Source organism: Pungitius pungitius, chromosome 21, assembly GCF_949316345.1.
Source record: "Pungitius pungitius chromosome 21, fPunPun2.1, whole genome shotgun sequence".
Classification (NCBI taxonomy): Eukaryota; Metazoa; Chordata; class Actinopteri; order Perciformes; family Gasterosteidae; genus Pungitius; species Pungitius pungitius.
The window spans coordinates 3,840,009-3,858,907 of record NC_084920.1 but is presented as its reverse complement, the minus strand read 5'-3'; the positions used below and the strand labels follow the sequence as shown (position 1 = coordinate 3,858,907).

Genomic DNA, 18,899 nt, shown 5'->3' with positions numbered 1-18,899 from the left:
AGCGGTGTAGTGTTCATTTTTCTGTACTGGAGTGGGGTGTGGATAATTATTATCTCCTCCTTTTTGTGTCTCCTTTTCAAATACTAGTTCCCATTCATTTAGGACACCATCAGAGTCGCATCGTGTTTTGTAAGTGGTTAGAAGAGTGTCATTATCACCACCTAACATCTACATGGTGGTTTTAAGTTTGACTAGAAGCTTGTTTGGTAGTCATGGAATGTGCAAAGACAAATGCATGATGCTTCTGCTTGTTCGAACGAACACAGTCCTTGTTTTTATCTTACTCATGATGCAGGCCATGTCTTACTTTTGCCTTTTTGAAATAGCTGCTTTACCTTTTTTTTCTGCAGCGGTTGAAATAAATGTAGAAATTGCCCGAAACTAAAGCTTATAATGATCTGATCTCGTACTGAATCTCTGCTCTTGTGACCCAACTTCCACCGCCTTCAGATTCACGGTGGGAGACTTGTCGGACTCCGAGGGCGACTTGGCGTCCGAGCCGCCGCCGAAAGACGCGGAGTTCCACGGGACCGAAGAGACTCACAGAGCTTTCAGCCACGGCACTGAGCTCATCCCCTGGTAAGACGGACGCAATTACACTCAAACACACGTAGAGAGGCTCAACAGGCAAAGCCACGGCACTTTTTCTTTTTGTTGTTTTTTGTTCTAGGTACGTGCTGTCGCTGCAGCCTGACGTTCTCCAGTTCCTGCTGCAGGGAGCTACAGTCATCCACTACGACCAGGACAGCCACCTCACGGCCCGCTGTCTGCTGCGCCTCCAGCCGGACAACACAACGCTGACGTGGGGTAAGAGGAAGAAAAAAAAGAAATAAAAGTGCTGGTAAAAGCTCTCAACGTTTGAGTTTGGGAGGTTTGTTTTCATTCAGAGTCTTCCGTGTCCTGCAGTGAGACAGTCAACCATTGTTCTTAAAGGATTATTTACGACGGGGGGGGGGGGGGGGGGTTGTTTAGGCAAATGTCTTAACAAGAACTTAAATCTGCTGCTTTGTTGGTACAATTGAAGACCCATATGTCTCAGGGAAACAAAAAACCCATCTCCTCTCTCCTTATTACTCTTTTAACAGCGGAGGCATCCATGATTTAATATATTTCCTGTGACATTATTATGTTTTTTTTTAAATTTTAATATGTTTATCCAAAGTGAGTAGGAATGATGTGTTTTGTAGCCAGTCAAATTTAAACTGGATATAAATCTTGCACAGGCTGCTCAATTTCCTACGCTTTTATTGTATCTCAAACATATCGTAAATGTGGTGTGTTTTATGGCAGGTAAGCCTCAGAGCGGAGGGGCTTCCCCCACAGAGCAACCACTGGGATTAGGACAGGCTGTAGTGGCAGGACTAGCAGAGGGCCTTTTGGACCTGGGAGTGGTGAAGGTGTGTTGAAGAAAAAAAAACATGCATCTCTGTATATCTTCACATTGAGCCTTAATCTAGCACAGACGTTGTAATTGCATACCGTGAAACGTCTCCAGCTGTTGATTCTTCTTGTAGGATGAGTAAATGTGTTTTGTGTCTGAACAGCACTTGAGTCGGGTCGTAATACTAATGTTCGTTTGAAAATGCAGGCAGTGTTCCTGGGTCATCAGGGAGTAGACGTTCATGCCGTGTGTTTGCAAAACAAGTTGAGCCAGATGACGGTGGAGGAAAATGGCCTCAGCCTCCTGTATGGTCTCAGTACCACGGACAACAGGTCGGCATTCAAATCCACTCTCTGAATACCAGCGCGTTGCTACACGCGAACATCTGTGAAAGCCTTTTCTGTTGGCTAAACAGTTCAACTCGTCTCCTTGCTACTGCCCCTAGACTCCTGCACTTTGTGGCCCCCAACCACACGGCACGGATGCTCCATAAAGGCCTGTCGGAGTTGGTGAATGCATCCAGAAAATTAAAGAAGTTCCCTGACCAAAGGTTGCAGTGGCTTAGGAAGCAGTACGTCAGCTTGTATCAGGTAAACTCTGAACTTAATTCAATGTTTGAATCAACAAACTGAAGATCATGCGTGTGTCATGTTTGTTTTATGTGTGCCTTGCCTCTTTTAAACCATGCCGTTTCTTCCTTCTGTGTTTTTTTTTGTGTCTGTTAGGTGGACGGCAGGTACGAAGGCCCTACGCTGCCTCACGCAATTGAGCTGTTCGGTGGGCGCAGGTGGAACATGGGTACAGGAGGAGTGGAGAAATCTGCCGCCCAGAAGAACAGCCCTCTGAGCATCAATGACAAGGCCAAGAAGAAGAAGAAGGTTCTAGTCAGGGTCAGTACATTGAAAGGGAACGCGTTTTGTCATGCTGAATTGTTCCTGGATTTTAACATGACGCGTGTCTTTACACACCCGACACAGGGAGACAGTGGGGATTGCACGGATGACGAGATGGTTTCCAGGAAAACACGCAGCTGTAAGGAGGGACTTTATCGGAATGGACTCGAGTCAGACGGTATCGACCAAGAAGATCCAGGTGACTTTATAGAGAGCTTTTTGAATTCAGTGAGAGATTCCAACATCAGCGCCAACTTACATTTTAGTAAATAAAAGGACTACAGAAAACTTCCTACGGCATTCTGTATGAATTTTGTTCACCCCGAGTCCTCTTTGCCTCCACAGAGGACAGCTTCCCTGGACCATTCTCCCTCTCTTCTAGTAAAAGCCCCGGGTTGCTAGCCTCCTCCTCCTCCTCTTCCTCCTCCTCCTCCTCCTCTTCCTCCAGTATGGCAGGGCCCAACCCTTCACGCCCACAATCCACTCCCATTCTCTCTGGAACGGCCAAGTCACAGCCGGCGTATGTAGTGTGCTTTATAAAAAATGTTTGATGGGCTGAAGTCAAAGACCTGCATTCCTTATTGACGGTACTTTTCTTTCTTCTTCCCTTTCCTCTGGGGATTGCAGAGCGTGGAGCAGCAGGTCGTGGCACGGCCGCGGCAAAAGCTGTTTCAAAGGCTTCCAGAATCTCATGATTTCCGACAGCACGATGAGCTTCATTGAGTTTGTTGAGCTCTTCAAGTCATTCAGGTATAAGAATAAAATATTAGTTTACTCCATTGTGTTTTTGTTATTTTTTATTTTGGGTACACAGTAGTGCAACAGCAGAGTAAGCAATTTTTGGGTTTATTTGACGTTCAGTATTGGCCCGTATGTTGATATGATGATGTTTACATGTTCTGGTTATTTCTGCTACCTCACTCCCTTTTCTTATATAATTCTTGTGCTGTTAGTTGAAGACCGTGTGATAAAACATTCAGCAAATGCTTCTCCAGGTTTCCATGGCATCTATAATATTTAGCTATATATATGTTGGTAACTCCCCACCCCCCCCCCTCGTTCCGCTAAAGTCAAGCACAGAGATTGTAAGGGAAGAGCCTGCGTAATTTCTAGCCTTCAGCTTTTCAATGTCTTCTGATACAACACAATGCTCCTGCACACCTGTGTTTGTGGTGTTAAACTGAAATACAACCCTCAGGTGGCTGAAATGAGAGTAAATTCTGCTTTTTGGTCCCCCCCCCCCCCCCCACATCAGTATCCGAAGCAGGAAGGACCTGAAGGAGTTGTTTGACACCTTCGCTGTCCCCTGCAGTCGCTCAAGTCCTGAGTCGGCTCCTCTCTACACCAACCTCCGCATAGACGACAAAGATACGGGGCTACAGCCAGACCTGGGTGAGATAACTAATCCATTTGTACGCAAAAGCATGTGTTTCTCATTTTGTTTTCCCCCGTTACTCTTGCGTAATCTCTTCCTTACCCCACCCAGACTTATTGACTCGCAACGGCTCCGATCTCGGCCTGTTCATCCGGACCAGGCAGCAGATGTCCGACAACCAGAGGCAGATCTCGGACGCCATCGCCGCGGCCAGTATTGTGACCAACGGGACGGGAGTGGAAAACGCGTCCCTGGGCGTCCTGGGGTTGGCCATCCCTCAGCTCAACGACTTCCTCGTCAACTGCCAGAGGGAGCACCGAAGCTACGACGAGATTCTCGCCATTATACAGGTACCAGAGCGCTTTTTAAAGCCGAAGAGACGCTGGAGGTGAAGGTCTTAAACGTCTTAAAGCTCTTAAAAGTGACTTCTGATGGTTGGTATTAATTCTTTAGTGCTTTTCTCTTGCAGCAATTTGAGCCCTCATCAAGCATGAGACAAATGGGTTGGATGTCATTTGAAGGCTTTGCAAGGTAAAAGGGGAGAGAAATCTAAATATATACACACTTAAAATAAATGCTGAAATATCAACCTATTTAAAAAAACTTCACTACATTTTGTGTTTTATTTGTATAACTTGTTTAACAAAATAATCTCATTAATAGCTTGATGATTTGTACCGTCGCTAAATTTCAGGTTCCTGATGGATAAGGAGAACTTTGCTTCTCGCAATGAGGAATCCCAGATGAACCCAGAGGAGATGCTGTACCCACTGTCCTACTACTACATCGAGTCTTCTCATAACACCTATCTGACTGGACACCAGCTCAAAGGAGAGTCATCTGTTGAGCTCTACAGTCAGGTACTTCAAAATCAACGCCTGCTCACGCAACAAAAAAACAAACAAACATTTTAACTCCCATTTGCACATTTGTGTCTGATCATTGAATGACATGTTTCACCAGGTTCTGCTGCAAGGCTGCAGGAGTGTTGAGTTGGACTGTTGGGATGGAGATGATGGCATGCCAGTCATTTATCATGGACACACACTTACCACCAAAATACCCTTCAAGGTTAGAAATTCATATGAATGATTGTATTCAAATAAAGAGATTTGGATAAAAGACAACAAGGATCCGCCACTCGCTCCGTTGCTTCGTGTCTCGTGTTTGACTTTAACTGGTAACCCTCCAGGACGTGGTGGAGGCAGTCAACCGCTCCGCCTTCGTCAACTCGGACATGCCCGTCATCCTGTCCATAGAGAACCACTGCTCCCTTCCACAGCAACGCAAGATGGCTGAAATCTTCAAGGTACAACAACTGCCGTGTTTAAATCGGCTCCTTAGGCCTGTGTGTTAACTGTGATGTTGTTGGGATTGTATGATGGAGAGTGCTTGGTGTGTGTGTGTGTGTGTATCATTCTTATTTACTTAATTTATCAATACCATGCTTTATATTTAGGTACTCAAAGGCACCTACACCTTTGTGTAGTAGAGATCCTGGTTCAACCACACTCCTCCCTCACAGCACTTTTTGAGCTACTCCACTCGCAGCAAGAGGCTTTCATTTCTGATCATCAGGCTACAACCGTCCACCTCTAAACAAAAGCCTTAAACGTTGAAGACGCTCCTCCCGCCAGCTTACATCACGTTTTATTTGCAATGTGTTGTAGTCATAAAAGCATTTTGTTTTTTTGGTGCAAATGTATTAGACGGTGTTCGGGGAACGTCTGGTGACGCGCTTCCTCTTTGAAAGCGACTTCAGCGACGACCCTCACCTGCCGTCGCCGCTGCAGCTGCGAGGGAGGATCCTCCTCAAGAACAAGAAGCTCAAAGCGCACCAGGCGCCGGTGGACATCCTCAAACAGAAGGTACACGCACAGATAAATGCATCGTCTATATTCAGCGGGCCGCATTACTGCATTCAATGTTCAGAGGCAGTGTATTGTCACATAAATAATGGATGCAAATATGCTCAAGTGTATAGAGCATGTATGTATATATTCACACACACACACACATACATATATATATATATATATATATATATATATATATATAATACATGGTGTTTCTTTATAGGCTCACCAGCTGGCCCACATGCAGGCCCAGGCTAGCAATGGGTCACCTGGGGTTAATTCGCCTGGCAACCACACCAATGAGGAGGAAGAGGAGGATGAAGACGAATACGACTACGACTATGAGTCTCTATCGGATGGTGAGGAGAACTCCATTGGTGTCTTAAAACACACTTCAAAACTAATACAAACACTCCCAAAAGATTGCCTTGGATCTGAGGCTAAATTACAACTAAAATACTATGAAGAATCTTTTAAAGCACTTGAATCAGATTCTGTTTACACCTTTTTTCTATCTCTATTTAATTTCCGTTAACACTTCTGTCTCAGTGTACCTTTTACTCTCTTCTGTCCCTTCATTTCCTATTTTATCTTGCCTGTTTTCCACTTAGCTGATGTCCTCACAGCCTCTACTGCCTCGTATGGCCTGGAAGGTAAATGCATGGGTCTGATGCGCCTCTCCAACTACCAGTGTTTCTATCTTCTTTGTTGTGCAGTGGTAGCTGGCTTACTCATCCAAACCACTCCTCAAAAATCCACATTTGCCTTGAAATGATAACCTCTGTTTCCCTCGTTCCTCCGATCTACAAGTAAAATAAGGACCCTTCAGCCCGGGCGCCATGACAACTTTGTACTTGCTTTCACTCATAATGCTTTTAGAATGTTTATGATGTCCACTTTTTGTTATGATGACAAATTGAGCTTGAGTGTGTCTTTGTATTTTCACAGTATATTTTATAATGTTTTCGGAAGAACCTGCACTATATCCTATTTATATATAATATATATATATATATATATAATCTCAAATCTCTAAATGCATCAGAGAAATCAGGGAAGGATGAGACCACACTGTCTATTTAACGATGAATGGCATTGAAATAAAGTGCAGTTTTGGGGGGGAAAACCACTTTGAGTCCCTGTTAACTTGATATTTTGTTTCTCACACAAAACGCACAACTTCCCTTCCTCCTTCCCCTCCGTACTGCATTTATCTGTGACCTCGCCAGTAGCTGGGCAGGCTCGTCAGGGAAACACAACAAAGCCATCTGGTTTCTCAGGCCCCCGGCTGCCCCCTCACTAAACAACAGAGCAGGGGAAACTACCCCGTCCCGGCCGCGCTCCCAGCTCTCTCCAGATCCCTTCCTCCTGAATTCGGAAGAACTCACCGGTCAAAGACCTTTTCAATAAGATATCTCTAGTCTAATTCCTACATCTTTTTTTTTTTTCACCAAAGCCATTTAGCCATTAACGCTGAACAACTAGGGAGACGTCGTGGGTAAATAAACACTTTTTTTCATTTGACCCCACAGGCTGAACATCAGCTGGGCCATTAAATACAAACACTTGAGCACTAATCTGCCAGCATCTTTGGTTCGAACGGGAGCCGCACCGCTCACAATCTGGCCCGGGGGGGGGGGGGGGGGGTTGGGGGTTAACTCCTTTGGTGAACCCTTCTTTAGAGGAGTAGATTACAAACGTCGGGAATATCCGTCATTAAAAGCTTCTGCATTTTAAAGGCTGATTTGTTCCTTTCTGTGTCTTCGGGCTGTGACTGATGTGTAGGAGGAATGAGAGCAAAGGGAAGAACTCCCTACTGGTGCTCCTCGTCACAGATGATGATGACGATTCTTTGAATATCAACGAGGGTGTAGACTGCTCATGCACCAAGGGGCATTAATAACTATTTATCTCTAATAAATATCCTCTAATTGTCCTCCACTAAGGTCATTCGTCTAATTGTATTTAATCTAATGTATCGTATTTCAGCGCGATTAACGTAAAGCATAAACTTAAGTCTTATTTTAAATTAGCTGCAAACACCACGCTTGACACAAATATGCACAAGCATGTTTTTTATTGGAGGTGGAAATATGTCCTTAAGGGGAAGTTGGGCTTTGAAGAGAAGTACGTTCAGGGGGTTCTTGCTTGATTGGCAATCACTATCAATTACTAACCGTTAATAACTACCAAATGTATTTGTGCTGCATATTTACGTGTTGTGTCTCCTCAACAGATAACATTCTGGAGGACAAGCCGGAGGGGAAGAGCTCAGCGGACAAAGAAGAGCAATCTGTCGATGAAACACCGAAGAGGATGAAGAAGTCTGAGAGCACCGCGCAGAGCAAAGGAAAGGTAGCTAACTGCAATATGAAGTACGACAAGAAAAAGACCAGCGTATAGCTACTGAGCCAGAGGGAGTCCTTTTGGTTTTGCTGGTAGAAAAAGAACATTTTTTTAGATGTAATTTGCTGATGACATAAAAGCATTACACTTGAACTCTTAACCCTCCATGATGTTTTCAGGGTCTGCAGGTAAATCGCTAACCGTGTTGTCCTATGTCCCATGTCCACCTTCCCCTGCAGGTGTTTGACATAGAGCTGGGCGAGGAGTTCTACCTGCCTCAGAACAAGAAGGAGAGCCGGCAGATAGCCCAGGAGCTGTCCGACCTCGTCATCTACTGCCAGGCGGTGAAGTTTCCTGGTAGGGAAAACACACGCAACCCCTTTGTTAGTGTTCCTTCTATTTGTCTTCTCCCTCACGCCGATTCAGTGTGATTTATTCTTAGGTCTTATGTTCTTCCAGCCTTTCCTTTTTTTACTTTTGGCATGCTATCATTTTGATTATTTCCTTTTTCGTCCCACTCTAATCTACTCCCCTTCGTTATATTTAAGAGGTCAGCTCTTTCCTGTGTTTTCGTCTCTTCTTCTTTTTCATGGCACGATATATTTCATATCCCCGTGTTACACTTGGTTCCTCTCCCACACTGGACACCCACAGAGATGACGAATCCCTGTCTCCCCCCCCATGGGAGAGATATTGTTCCATCGTTAACGTCCTTACATCAAGGAAGTATGTTTGGTATATTCCAGTGTAGCAGGTTTTGATTTAAACGAGAGTCACACGACACTTCCCCTCTTTCATCCAATTGTTTTTAATGAGTCAGTTTTAACACGATTTATTGATTCATTGGATTTCCTGAAAATGCTCTACATTCAGTTTGATTTGATACACTGCTTTCTTTACCCTTACAAAACATCTCCCTTTTCCTCTTTACTGGAATATATCTTCATTCCGTGCAACCGTTTATCTCAGACAATGTGTCTCCCGAATATCAGTCTATTATCTCCTCTTTCCTCCCTTAAGTCTCTTCTTCTCTGCTTATCTCCTCTATTCTTTACATGACATTTGCCCTTATAAACGTGCCTGTGTTTCCACTGGTATTTTATTTGTTTATTGTTTCCAGGGACCTGAGATCTGAGGAAGAGAATGCAGGGGAAAAAAGCCAGTTCAGACAGACAGCAGACTTTGCTGTCTGAACTCATTCCAGATGTGTGTGTGTGTGTGTGTGTATATACAGTATATGTATATATATAGGGCATTGTACTACTAGGAATGTCTCTACTAACATTTATATATTTAAAGAACACACAAACGTTAAGAAAATGCCTCTCAAATAATTTTTAGGAAATAGCTCAAGATCAACTAAATGCATTACACGCATCATTCGGAACCCCAACATTGATTTATCGATCAGTCATTAAAAACAAGACCTTTGCAAAGAAGATCGGAAGTATCCATCTGCTCCTGGGCTCCATTCTGTGTGTGATCCTACAACGAGATATTATCTTATTGATTGCTTTACGGAACAAAAATGTGTTTTTAAAGGAATACATATATTTAGCTGCTACTCTGCCGATAGTACACAGCTTAAAATGAGTGCTATTAGCTTTAATCTCCTGTGCTCTTTAAAACAAATGCTCTTGGAGTGACGCCACGGCGGGAGACAAACTTCCTCATTATGCCAGAATGTTACTGCATTTAAAGAAACCCGATTGAGAGCTACTGATGTCATGAGTGTGTGCTGTCTCCAGTCTGTCTGTGTCGCATTATTGACCAGTCTCCTCCTCTTGTGTGTGGGAACGCAGGCCTGTCCACCATGTCTCCTGTCGGCTCCGGCAGAGGGAAGGACCGAGGGAAGAGCAGAAAGTCCATATTCGGCACTGCTCCCGCTCGCTGCAGCACAACGGGGGAGGTCATGACCCAGAGCCGCATCCCTGCAAAAGGTACACAAGGCTGAGGATGAGTGAAAATATATCAACATTTATGCATTTTTTGTTCCCTTTTCAGCTGTTTTAATCCAAATCCGGCTTACAAAATATGCTATATTAGGTCAGAAGAAATATATGAAATGTTGTTAAATAATGCACGTTGATTATTTTATTAGATACAACACAATACGCAGTTGTGTTGTGCAGAATGTTATGTTGTGATGATATAAAATACCAACTGTTCCCACTCCACTCACATCAAAGGAACAACAGCAACCAAAAAGCCTTTGGTGGCAATGAACTAAATCTTGAATCTGACTAAAAAGTCGTACGCCCCCTTTAAATATTTAAATAATGTGATGCCGAATATTGCTGAATCCGGAGCCGTCATGTGATGTAAGCGACGGCCAGATGGCTCGAAGCTCGAGAGGTCGGGTTGAGCAAATAGGACTTTGGTTCCTTCACGCATACCTCTGCTCTCTCTCTCTCTCTCTCTCTCTCTCTCTCTCTCTCTCTCTCTCTGTCCTCAACAAAGGTGGCGCCGAGCGCCTGAGCTGGGAAGAGCATCAGACCTCTCCCCCCCTCAACCCCGCCACCTCGCTCAGCGCCATCATCCGCACGCCCAGGTGCTACCACATTTCCTCCGTCAACGAGAACGCCGCCAAGCGCCTGTGCCGGCGCTACTCCCAGAAGCTGATCCAGCACACGGCGTGCCAGCTGCTCCGGACGTACCCGGCGGCCACCCGGATCGACTCGACGAACCCCAACCCTCTGCTCTACTGGCTGCACGGTGTCCAGCTGGTGGCTCTGAACTATCAGACCGATGGTGAGGAGGCACGCTGAAGAGCATCGCTGTATCGTACATATATATATCCCCCATAGAGCAGTATGTTCTTTCTCTGCATAACGCTAGATTTTAAAAGCAATGCAAACACCCACAGAAGAAAATAATGCCTTTTAGATGGAATATGATGAACCTTTTATGTCTTTAAAACCGGATAAAATGATCTGATTCTTTGTTTTTCTTTTTCTTATCTTTCGTACTGTGTGTCTCATTTGTTTCTTTCTTTCCTTCCCCAGAGGTGCTTAGCTGTCTATGTTTACCATCTAAACTCTTGTCAGATAAAGTAAATTTTCTGTAAAAGACAGATTACATCAAAACAATCCTCTAAATCTCTTCTGTCGTAGTTTTCTTTTGATCCTTGTTTTACTCCCTTTCATTCCTTTTCTTTTCTTCCTTTAGTTTACTCCCTCCCCCTTGTGTATTTCTGTTGCTAACCCCCCCCCCCCCCCCCATGTAACTATGTTTCCATTAACTAGAATGAGCACAGTTATCCTCTGCCATGTTGCACCGCCACGTTTCTATAGTAACGCAGAACGGACAAACCAAACAATGGCTTCAATCTGCAACCTGGGCGCTAAATTCCACTAAATCCTTCACACTTAATTAAACTTTACAAAACATGAGCACACTGCTTCGTGAAAGAAGACACTTGCATGCACACTCGTATACAATTTCTGTTCATAGGACAATGTTTTCGAGGGAACAACAACCAATTCGAAACCCAAAGGCAATAGCAGAAATCGTTGCAATTAACAATTCAGCTCTTCCTTCCTCAGACTTGCCCATGCAGTTGAACACGGCTGTGTTTGAGTCCAACGGCGGCTGTGGCTACGTCCTGAAGCCGGCGGTGCTGTGGGATCGTAGCTGTCCGCTGTACCAGCAGTTCTGTCCGATGGAGAGAGATGTGGAGAAAATGAGCCCGGCCGTCTATTCCCTCACTGTGAGTCACAACGACGTATGCAGATTCATCCGGACGACGCACTTTTGTGCTCACCACTTACCTCTTTTTTACAGCCTTTTTCTTTCACACTGATTTGCATTGTTGTAGTTTCTGAAGTCTCAAGGTACACTTTCTTTGGCCTTTTGTCTTCACTTCATCAACAAACCTCAAATGACTGCACGGACGTTATAACTGGACTCCGAAACATACACTCTTACATTTCTATACAGTTCTCATATAAGCACCATCAAGGTGTGTTTGAACAGTTTTATTGCGACGTCATCTATATATACTGTTTTTATTTGACAGTCATGAAGGCCAGTTCATACAAAAGTGAATCAGAACAGGTCTTCATAAAATCCCCTCTGTCTACTTTACTGTACAAATCAGATTTAGAAGTTCTCTATTTGTCTGTCATTTCTTTAATCAATCAAATCAATAAAAAGACAAGAAGCGTTTATTTACTACTAGAGAGTGGTATTAAAGTGAAATACCTAAACATAAAAAAGGCTTGATGTTATTGACAATGCAAAGCTTTAAAATAATCTAAACTGACAGTATTGCTCATACATGTGTCTATTCTGACTTATTTATATACATATAAACATATCAAATATCAATATCGCTTCCCCCCCCCCTCTTTTCCTTTCAGATTGTTTCCGGCCAGAACGTCTGTCCCACTAACGGCGCTGGCAGTCCGTGCATCGAGGTGGATGTCCTGGGCATGCCCATCGACAGCTGCCACTTCCGGACCAAACCCATCCACCGCAACACGCTCAACCCCATGTGGAGCGAGCACTTCCAGTTCATCGTGCACTTTGAAGAGATGTGCTTCCTCCGCCTCGCAGTGGTGGAGAACAACAGTTCCCAGACTACCGCACAGAGGACGCTGCCTCTGAAGGCCCTCAAGCCAGGTGAGAGACACGGCATCTTTTTAGGCATTAGGGATTAGATGGACACTGGTGAATGATCATAAATCCCTCCTGGGTGTGCATATTTTCGTCGGCTCACTCTGTTGCTGTGCAGTCAAAATACCCCGTGCCGTGTGCTTCAGGTTACAGACACGTCCAGCTGAGGACGCAACACAATGAACCTCTCGAAGTGTCGAGTCTGTTCATCTACAGCCGCAGGATGGAGGAGGTTCCCACAGGGGGCGCCACTCCCTCATCACTTGTAAGACGGCTCTTCGATTTCCAAGATTGCAGGAGGGCGTTTTTCGGGGGTGGGGGGACACATTTGATACTAAAAGACCTTGACGCGGTGTCCCTCTGCTGCTCCCCACACACAGCTGTTCAGTTCGGAGGAGAGACTGGCGGCGCAGCAGCACAGGGTGACGGTGTACGGCGCTCCCGGCCCCGAGCTCTTCACCGTGTTCCGCATCACAGAACAGACCACCGCTAAACAGCTGCTGGACACGGTGGGTGCCGAAGAAATAAAAAAAAAAAAAAAAAAACATTCCGCTTCGGTAATGGGATCGAAGCCCTAATCGCGCGTCTTCCGCAGGTGGTGGCGTCCACGGGGAACCCGTCCGAGTACTTCCTGTGCGAGGAGAAGGTTCCCCTGCTGAAGGAGCGCAGCGAGGCGAAGCGATGCCCTCAGCATCGTCCTCTGGCGCCCGAGGAGGAGGTGGTCAGACTGGTCTCCAGCTGGAACTCCGAGGAGGGACACGTGGGGAGGATCTCCCTCAAAACAAAAGATGAGGTACAGACGCCGATGATTAGCAATAGAGGAAAGTCATCATTTGGCATTATTGGTATTTACTTTTTAACATGCATGTTACATAATGATGTCGCCTGTTAACCTTATGACTGTCAAACTAAAACAAAAAGCATTTGCAAACTATAGCTCCCTCTTCTGGTTGTGTGTCATAAGTAATGATGCAGGGAGTATGATGCAGCTGGAGTTCCACCACGTATTCTCACTGTGTGGTTTTGTTCTTGCAGAACCTAAACGACAAGAACCCATTGCTGGAGGGAGAGGAGGAGGTGGCTGTGGGGGGTAGAGAAGGAGAAGGAGGAAGAGGAGGAGGAGGAGGAGGAGGAGGAGGAGGAGGAGCAGAGGACGACATGTTCTTTGTTCAGGTCCATGAGGTTTCACCAGAGCAGCCTCACACTGTGATCAAGGCCCCGCGCTACAGCACAGCTCAGGACATCATACAGCAGGTGAGCCGCGTCCACCTGGCGGATCAAAGATTCTGTGACAGTTCCTCACACGCTGCTCTTTGTCTGCCCGGCCAGACCTTGTCAAAGGCCAAGTACTCCTTCAGTATCCTGTGCAATCCCAATCCATTCGACTACGTCCTGATGGAGGAAGTGACCAAGGACACCGGCTCCAAGAAGTCCTCCACCGCCAAGCCCCTGCAGCGGGTGCTACTGGATCACGAGTGCGTCTACCAAGCGCAGAGCCGCTGGCGCGGGGCGGGAAGGTTCATTCTTAAACTGAAAGAGCAGGTAGCTCTAAACATGGTAACTGATTCACAGTTCACAGTAATAAGAGACTTTCTTCTGTTTTAATGTTCCACATTGTGCATTCAAATCACTCCTCTGCGCATTTGTCCACTTTGTGCTTTGTGCTTAATTAATGTCGCTGTGTTCGTCTTTGTTTTTTAACACCCACCTGTTGGATTGTTTGTGCTTTTTAACTTGTCTCAGCTTCCCTTGTTTATGACCATTTTATTTTTTGCTCTATGCTTTTGTGATTAACTGTTTCATCTGTCCATCTTGGTCTAATATTTATATGTTGTATGTTGGTATTTATTATACATCCTTTTGCACTTGAGCACTTTTGAGGCGTCTGTAAATAAGAATGTTTAAATCAGCTGTTTTGTTTAATAAAGGTTAAATGACCATTTCCTTTTAGTTCCTTTATTTTTAATGAATTAAGACGGAATGAGGGATGTGACATCGGCATGCCAGAAAACAACTTCATGCTTTGTAGAAACAAAACCACATGCAAATTTCTGCAAATGTCCCCATTTCTACTTCAGTGACTAACACGTCTCTGCTTTCAGGTGCGGGAGGACAAAAAGAAAGTAATGTTCTTCGCCAGCGAGCTCAAGAAGCTGACGAGCCGCGGGCGCAGCATGACCACCGGCGCCGGCGGCGGCGGAGCGGACGGCGCCGCCCAGAGTAAGGATGATAGAGCTGCATGCTGTGTGGCTCTGACAGAGCTCCAGGAGTGAGGCTCACGCGCCTCGTGCTGTCTGTGCATGGGAAGGCTACGGAGGTACCGTATGTTGTCTCTAACACCTAACACCTGGAGAAAGGGTCACAAAAAACAGAACGAAATTGGGATTGGGTTTGGGGGATTTTATTGACGTGCAGGGAGTGCATGAAAGCCTCACTTTCATTTGTTTTTAGAATTAGGTTTGTGACATTTAGCACATGGTTTTCTTTTCTGCATATTAATTTAAGATTGTAACTGTAACAGCTATTTCTTGGGATCACTCACACAAGTGTTTGCACTGTGGAATGCCTGAATAACAGCTCATTTCAACACACGTGTGTGTAGCGTGTATCTAACAAACACTCCCCCGATAGCACTCAATCCTGGACTTACGTGTGTGTGTGGAAGGTTTGAGATGCACTCAAACTATAAGACATTGTTGGATTTCTTACCAGCAGCATTTAACACGCTTTGCATTGAGACTTCACAGAGTGTCTGTGATCCTCTGCAGGGTATCTGTCTGCAGGTCTGAAGGCGTGGGTGGCAGAGGGCAGGTTGGGTGCAGGGAGGCTCCTGCAGGCCACGTCCTCCTCTTCCTCCTCCTCCTCCTTCAGAGGGCAACTCCTCCTGCCCACCTGCGCTCTGACCCCACCGGCCTGGAAGCTCCACCTCCTCAGGAACTGGAAGATCCACAAATGAAGTCGGGAAAGAGAGAGACTTTGCCTGATGGCGTATCAGGGAGGAGTCTGATCGTGCCACGTGTCGGTTCTGCAAAGCGGGTCCAGATGTTCGGCCCCTGTGTCCGAAATCCCACCTGGCGTCACGTTGGGGTCTCTAGCTCTTCTAGCCGCTGATGTTATTGCTAACTGAGCAAAGAGCGCTTTCCTTAAGTCACATTCAAAGAATGAAGAATTCTGGTCATAGTCTTGGCTTTGGTGAAAGACAATTATTATTTAGTAAAATGCCTTTGCACAGTTTGCTACGCCTTTCAATGGGATTAGCATATCATGTGTTTGTGTGGCTTGTGAAGTACTCCGGCCAGATAAATCACGCAGGGGAGGGAGGGAGGGAGATCTGCTTGTAGGAATGGAAGGATAGGTCTGAGGAGGTGAAACCCGCGTTCTTCTCTCTTTTCTCAGGTAAGGGCTCCTCATGCATCGCCAAGGACGCGGACAAGCGGGCTTGTTTGCTTCTTTTCTTACCGTTCCACTTTCACAGTACTGTAAGGGCACATTTTGAGCGTCGCTCTGAGGGAAAAGGCGGCGGCGGCGTGTGACGCATTCTGTTGGTCACTAAAGGTGATGATGATACGTCAGAGGAGGCGCGTTTTAAGGCATTGTAGCTGGTCCATGTTCAATGTGAAGCAATGTTTTATCCCTGTGTTGATAGAGTTAAACCCTTCTGTGTCATCTTGGAATGTTGCAAAACTGCGTTTAACTCGTGATCATTTCGTTGTGTCTGTGGTGTGACCTGGTGACGCCTATTGAAGGTCCCACAAAGTGTTAAAGAAGAGACATTTTTCACAAAAAAGAATACTTTTGGACCTTCGTACCAAACATTCAACTCTGGATTTTGGTTCTGGAGAAATGAAGTAACTCGTGAGGCTTAATGCTAATGATAAATAAATAATAAATAAAAGTACCAATGCTTATGGTGCAATCAAGCCATTTTGGCAGAACTGAGGGGCTTCATGAAGAAAAATAAGGCTAAAAATATTCCCCCTTTCGAACGGACCAATGATGATTTTAGCACTAAGGTACTTTGGAGAAACAGAACAGTGTTTTTCAAACAGCATTTTGCACGTTTTTTGAGGTGTTATTTTAAATTCCCCGCACAAAAATATTCACAAACGAAATGAATCTGATTCTTTTGTTTATCGGCCAACATTTAGTGTCCTTAATCGTAAATGCTGTATCTTCATAGATGACTAGTATTGATTAACTGTCAGTAAAGATGGAAGACTTTTCTTTATTTCTTTATTTAGCATATATTTAATGCGTGATTGATCTGGGACCATTTTCCCCCCATTTCAGTATTATAATTGTATATTTTTAACTTTGACAATGCTAAGATCGTTTTCTTTATCTTTATAACATAGCTTGGGTTTATTCAGAATTTTGGTTATTAAAACATACAAATTGCCTTTTAGTGTCTCACTGATCCTCACCAATCCAAAACTTAATCTCCTGCATTAAAAATAAGGAGAATTAGTTTTGTCGGTTGTTGGGTGAAGAATGAATAATACCGTTATAATGAATAATACCGTTATAAAGACTTTAAGGAAAACGTACTGGTACCAAGTAGTGATGTTTGGATTTTAGTGCAATGGGGAAGTTCTATAACCTTAAAACCTTTAAGTTCTTGGTTTTTAACTTCTGACCTCGACGTAAATAGTTACATTATTTTACATTACAAATAAATGTAATTTATACACAAAGCGTTTCACTTTTTTCTAATTAAAAGGAAGAAATAAGAAAGTTCTCCAAGAAACAAGAACTCTAAACTGCTTATTCCTATAATCTACTTAATGAAAAGAGCTGATAAAACAGAGTGATTCTTCTGTTATTTTGTGAATATATAATCAAGAGGTCAGTTCCTTGTTTTTCCTTCTTTTCAACCTCTACACCTCATTTTGAATGTAACTTTTCTTTGTGTTAAACCTGAGACAAATGTGTGTTTGGATGTTATTTATTTTTACTGTGAAGCCCTGGTTGGCAAATATCTGTTGTTGTTTATGTATAGGTTGTTGTTGTTTATGTATAGGTTCTTGTAAATGTTTTTTAATTTATTTCACTATGGTAGATAAACTCCACTGCCCCAACTTTACTCACTTAGCAAGAGACTTAAAGAAATATTTTACTTTACATCTTGTAACGCATTTTATTTTGTGATTTATTATAGGGTTTTTTTGTATTAGTCCGATCTGTAAAAATATGACGTATACGTTTGCTGACTGTGGGCTGTGATTTATCTTTAGCACACATCTAATTCCATAACATGTGCAGTTTACCCGTCAAAATCCACGATCCATCTGATGAGCGGGCTGTCAAGTGAACATTTCTATATATAATTGATTTTTGAATGGGATAAGAATTAGTGGACTTGTCATGTACCAGGATCACAATAAAAAAGAAAATACTCAATGTTGCTTAAACTGTGAGCTCAAGGCGTGCAGTGTCTGCTGTGGTCTTGATTTATATCAAGGTCCTTGTAACAAGTTATATGACGCCTATTAACAATAGCAGCATCATAAACACATTATGCATTTACAATAATATGCAATTATGTTTTTTTTAAAACTATTTTTATTTAAATACATACGGCTCTTATTTGTAGTATATCTACTGTGTCTAGTACAACATTTAATAGTACCTAAACTACTAATACCACTACTACAAATGATATTACTATTTTTCTGTTTTTTTATGATTAAATTGGGCTTTTGCGATTGTCCCGTTGCAAGGTGATCTCTAGTTATCTAAATGTAACATGTTAATTGTGGACTTTACTATGCCATTTGTTTTAATAGCATGTTATAGTATAGTCCTTTTTTGACACACTATACCATGACTTTCCAGCATGAAATGTTCAATAACAGGGTTACATAACTTCATTTACAGGGCGGCGACTGTGGGTCAGTGGGGAGCGCGGCCCTCCTCCAATCAGGGTTGGCGGTCTGATCCCAGGTCCGGCTAACCCGCATGTCCATGTGACCTTGGGCAAGACACTTAATCCAAGGATGGCTCCTCTAGCTGTGACTACAGTGTGTGAATGTTAGTTACTGATGGGCAGGTGCCGCTGTGTATGGTAGGTTCTGTCATCAGTGTATGAATGGGTGAATGATGTCATGTAGTGTTAAAGCGCTTTGAGTGGTCAGAAGACTAGAAAAGCGCTGTACAAGTACAAGTCCATTTACCTCATTTACATTGTAGTCTATTTATTTAAATTTAATTGATTTTAATCAAATAATTAAAATAATTTGTTAATTGTGGTGGAGGATGAATGAAGGAGTCTCAACCTGATACATAACTACAAACTAAAAGGTATAGAACAGATGTATTTCAGTACTTATTATTGCAATACAACAAAGTAGCCGTAAACGCTAATACTTACAAAGAATTACTTAAGTACTTGCGTATACATACTTTCTACCACTGGGTCATGCAATGTGTAA

The 18,899-nt window shown here is 43.9% G+C and overlaps 1 protein-coding gene across 2 annotated transcripts in view; it reads left to right on the top strand.

Annotated features, from left to right (window-relative positions):
- Positions 1-17,872, top strand: part of plce1 (phospholipase C, epsilon 1) — a 56,714-nt gene extending 38,842 nt beyond the window's left edge. The window contains exons 16-46 of one of the 2 annotated variants that reach the window (XM_062560265.1): positions 451-579; positions 671-807; positions 1,291-1,397; positions 1,589-1,713; positions 1,827-1,971; positions 2,107-2,271; positions 2,359-2,473; positions 2,620-2,794; positions 2,902-3,024; positions 3,530-3,666; positions 3,761-3,999; positions 4,119-4,180; positions 4,344-4,509; positions 4,613-4,720; positions 4,842-4,958; positions 5,359-5,517; positions 5,729-5,864; positions 6,117-6,158; positions 7,742-7,860; positions 8,091-8,208; positions 9,654-9,791; positions 10,312-10,602; positions 11,397-11,560; positions 12,213-12,474; positions 12,615-12,733; positions 12,849-12,977; positions 13,064-13,261; positions 13,504-13,722; positions 13,798-14,025; positions 14,571-14,688; positions 15,237-17,872. In XM_062560265.1, coding sequence (XP_062416249.1) covers positions 451-579; positions 671-807; positions 1,291-1,397; positions 1,589-1,713; positions 1,827-1,971; positions 2,107-2,271; positions 2,359-2,473; positions 2,620-2,794; positions 2,902-3,024; positions 3,530-3,666; positions 3,761-3,999; positions 4,119-4,180; positions 4,344-4,509; positions 4,613-4,720; positions 4,842-4,958; positions 5,359-5,517; positions 5,729-5,864; positions 6,117-6,158; positions 7,742-7,860; positions 8,091-8,208; positions 9,654-9,791; positions 10,312-10,602; positions 11,397-11,560; positions 12,213-12,474; positions 12,615-12,733; positions 12,849-12,977; positions 13,064-13,261; positions 13,504-13,722; positions 13,798-14,025; positions 14,571-14,688; positions 15,237-15,424 — 4,678 coding nt within the window. In that variant the 3' untranslated portion in view covers positions 15,425-17,872. The remainder of the gene's footprint in view (positions 1-450; positions 580-670; positions 808-1,290; positions 1,398-1,588; positions 1,714-1,826; positions 1,972-2,106; positions 2,272-2,358; positions 2,474-2,619; positions 2,795-2,901; positions 3,025-3,529; positions 3,667-3,760; positions 4,000-4,118; positions 4,181-4,343; positions 4,510-4,612; positions 4,721-4,841; positions 4,959-5,358; positions 5,518-5,728; positions 5,865-6,116; positions 6,159-7,741; positions 7,861-8,090; positions 8,209-9,653; positions 9,792-10,311; positions 10,603-11,396; positions 11,561-12,212; positions 12,475-12,614; positions 12,734-12,848; positions 12,978-13,063; positions 13,262-13,503; positions 13,723-13,797; positions 14,026-14,570; positions 14,689-15,236) is intronic. The other variant, XM_062560266.1, reaches the window with a different exon arrangement.
- The last annotated feature ends 1,027 nt before the right edge of the window (positions 17,873-18,899 follow it).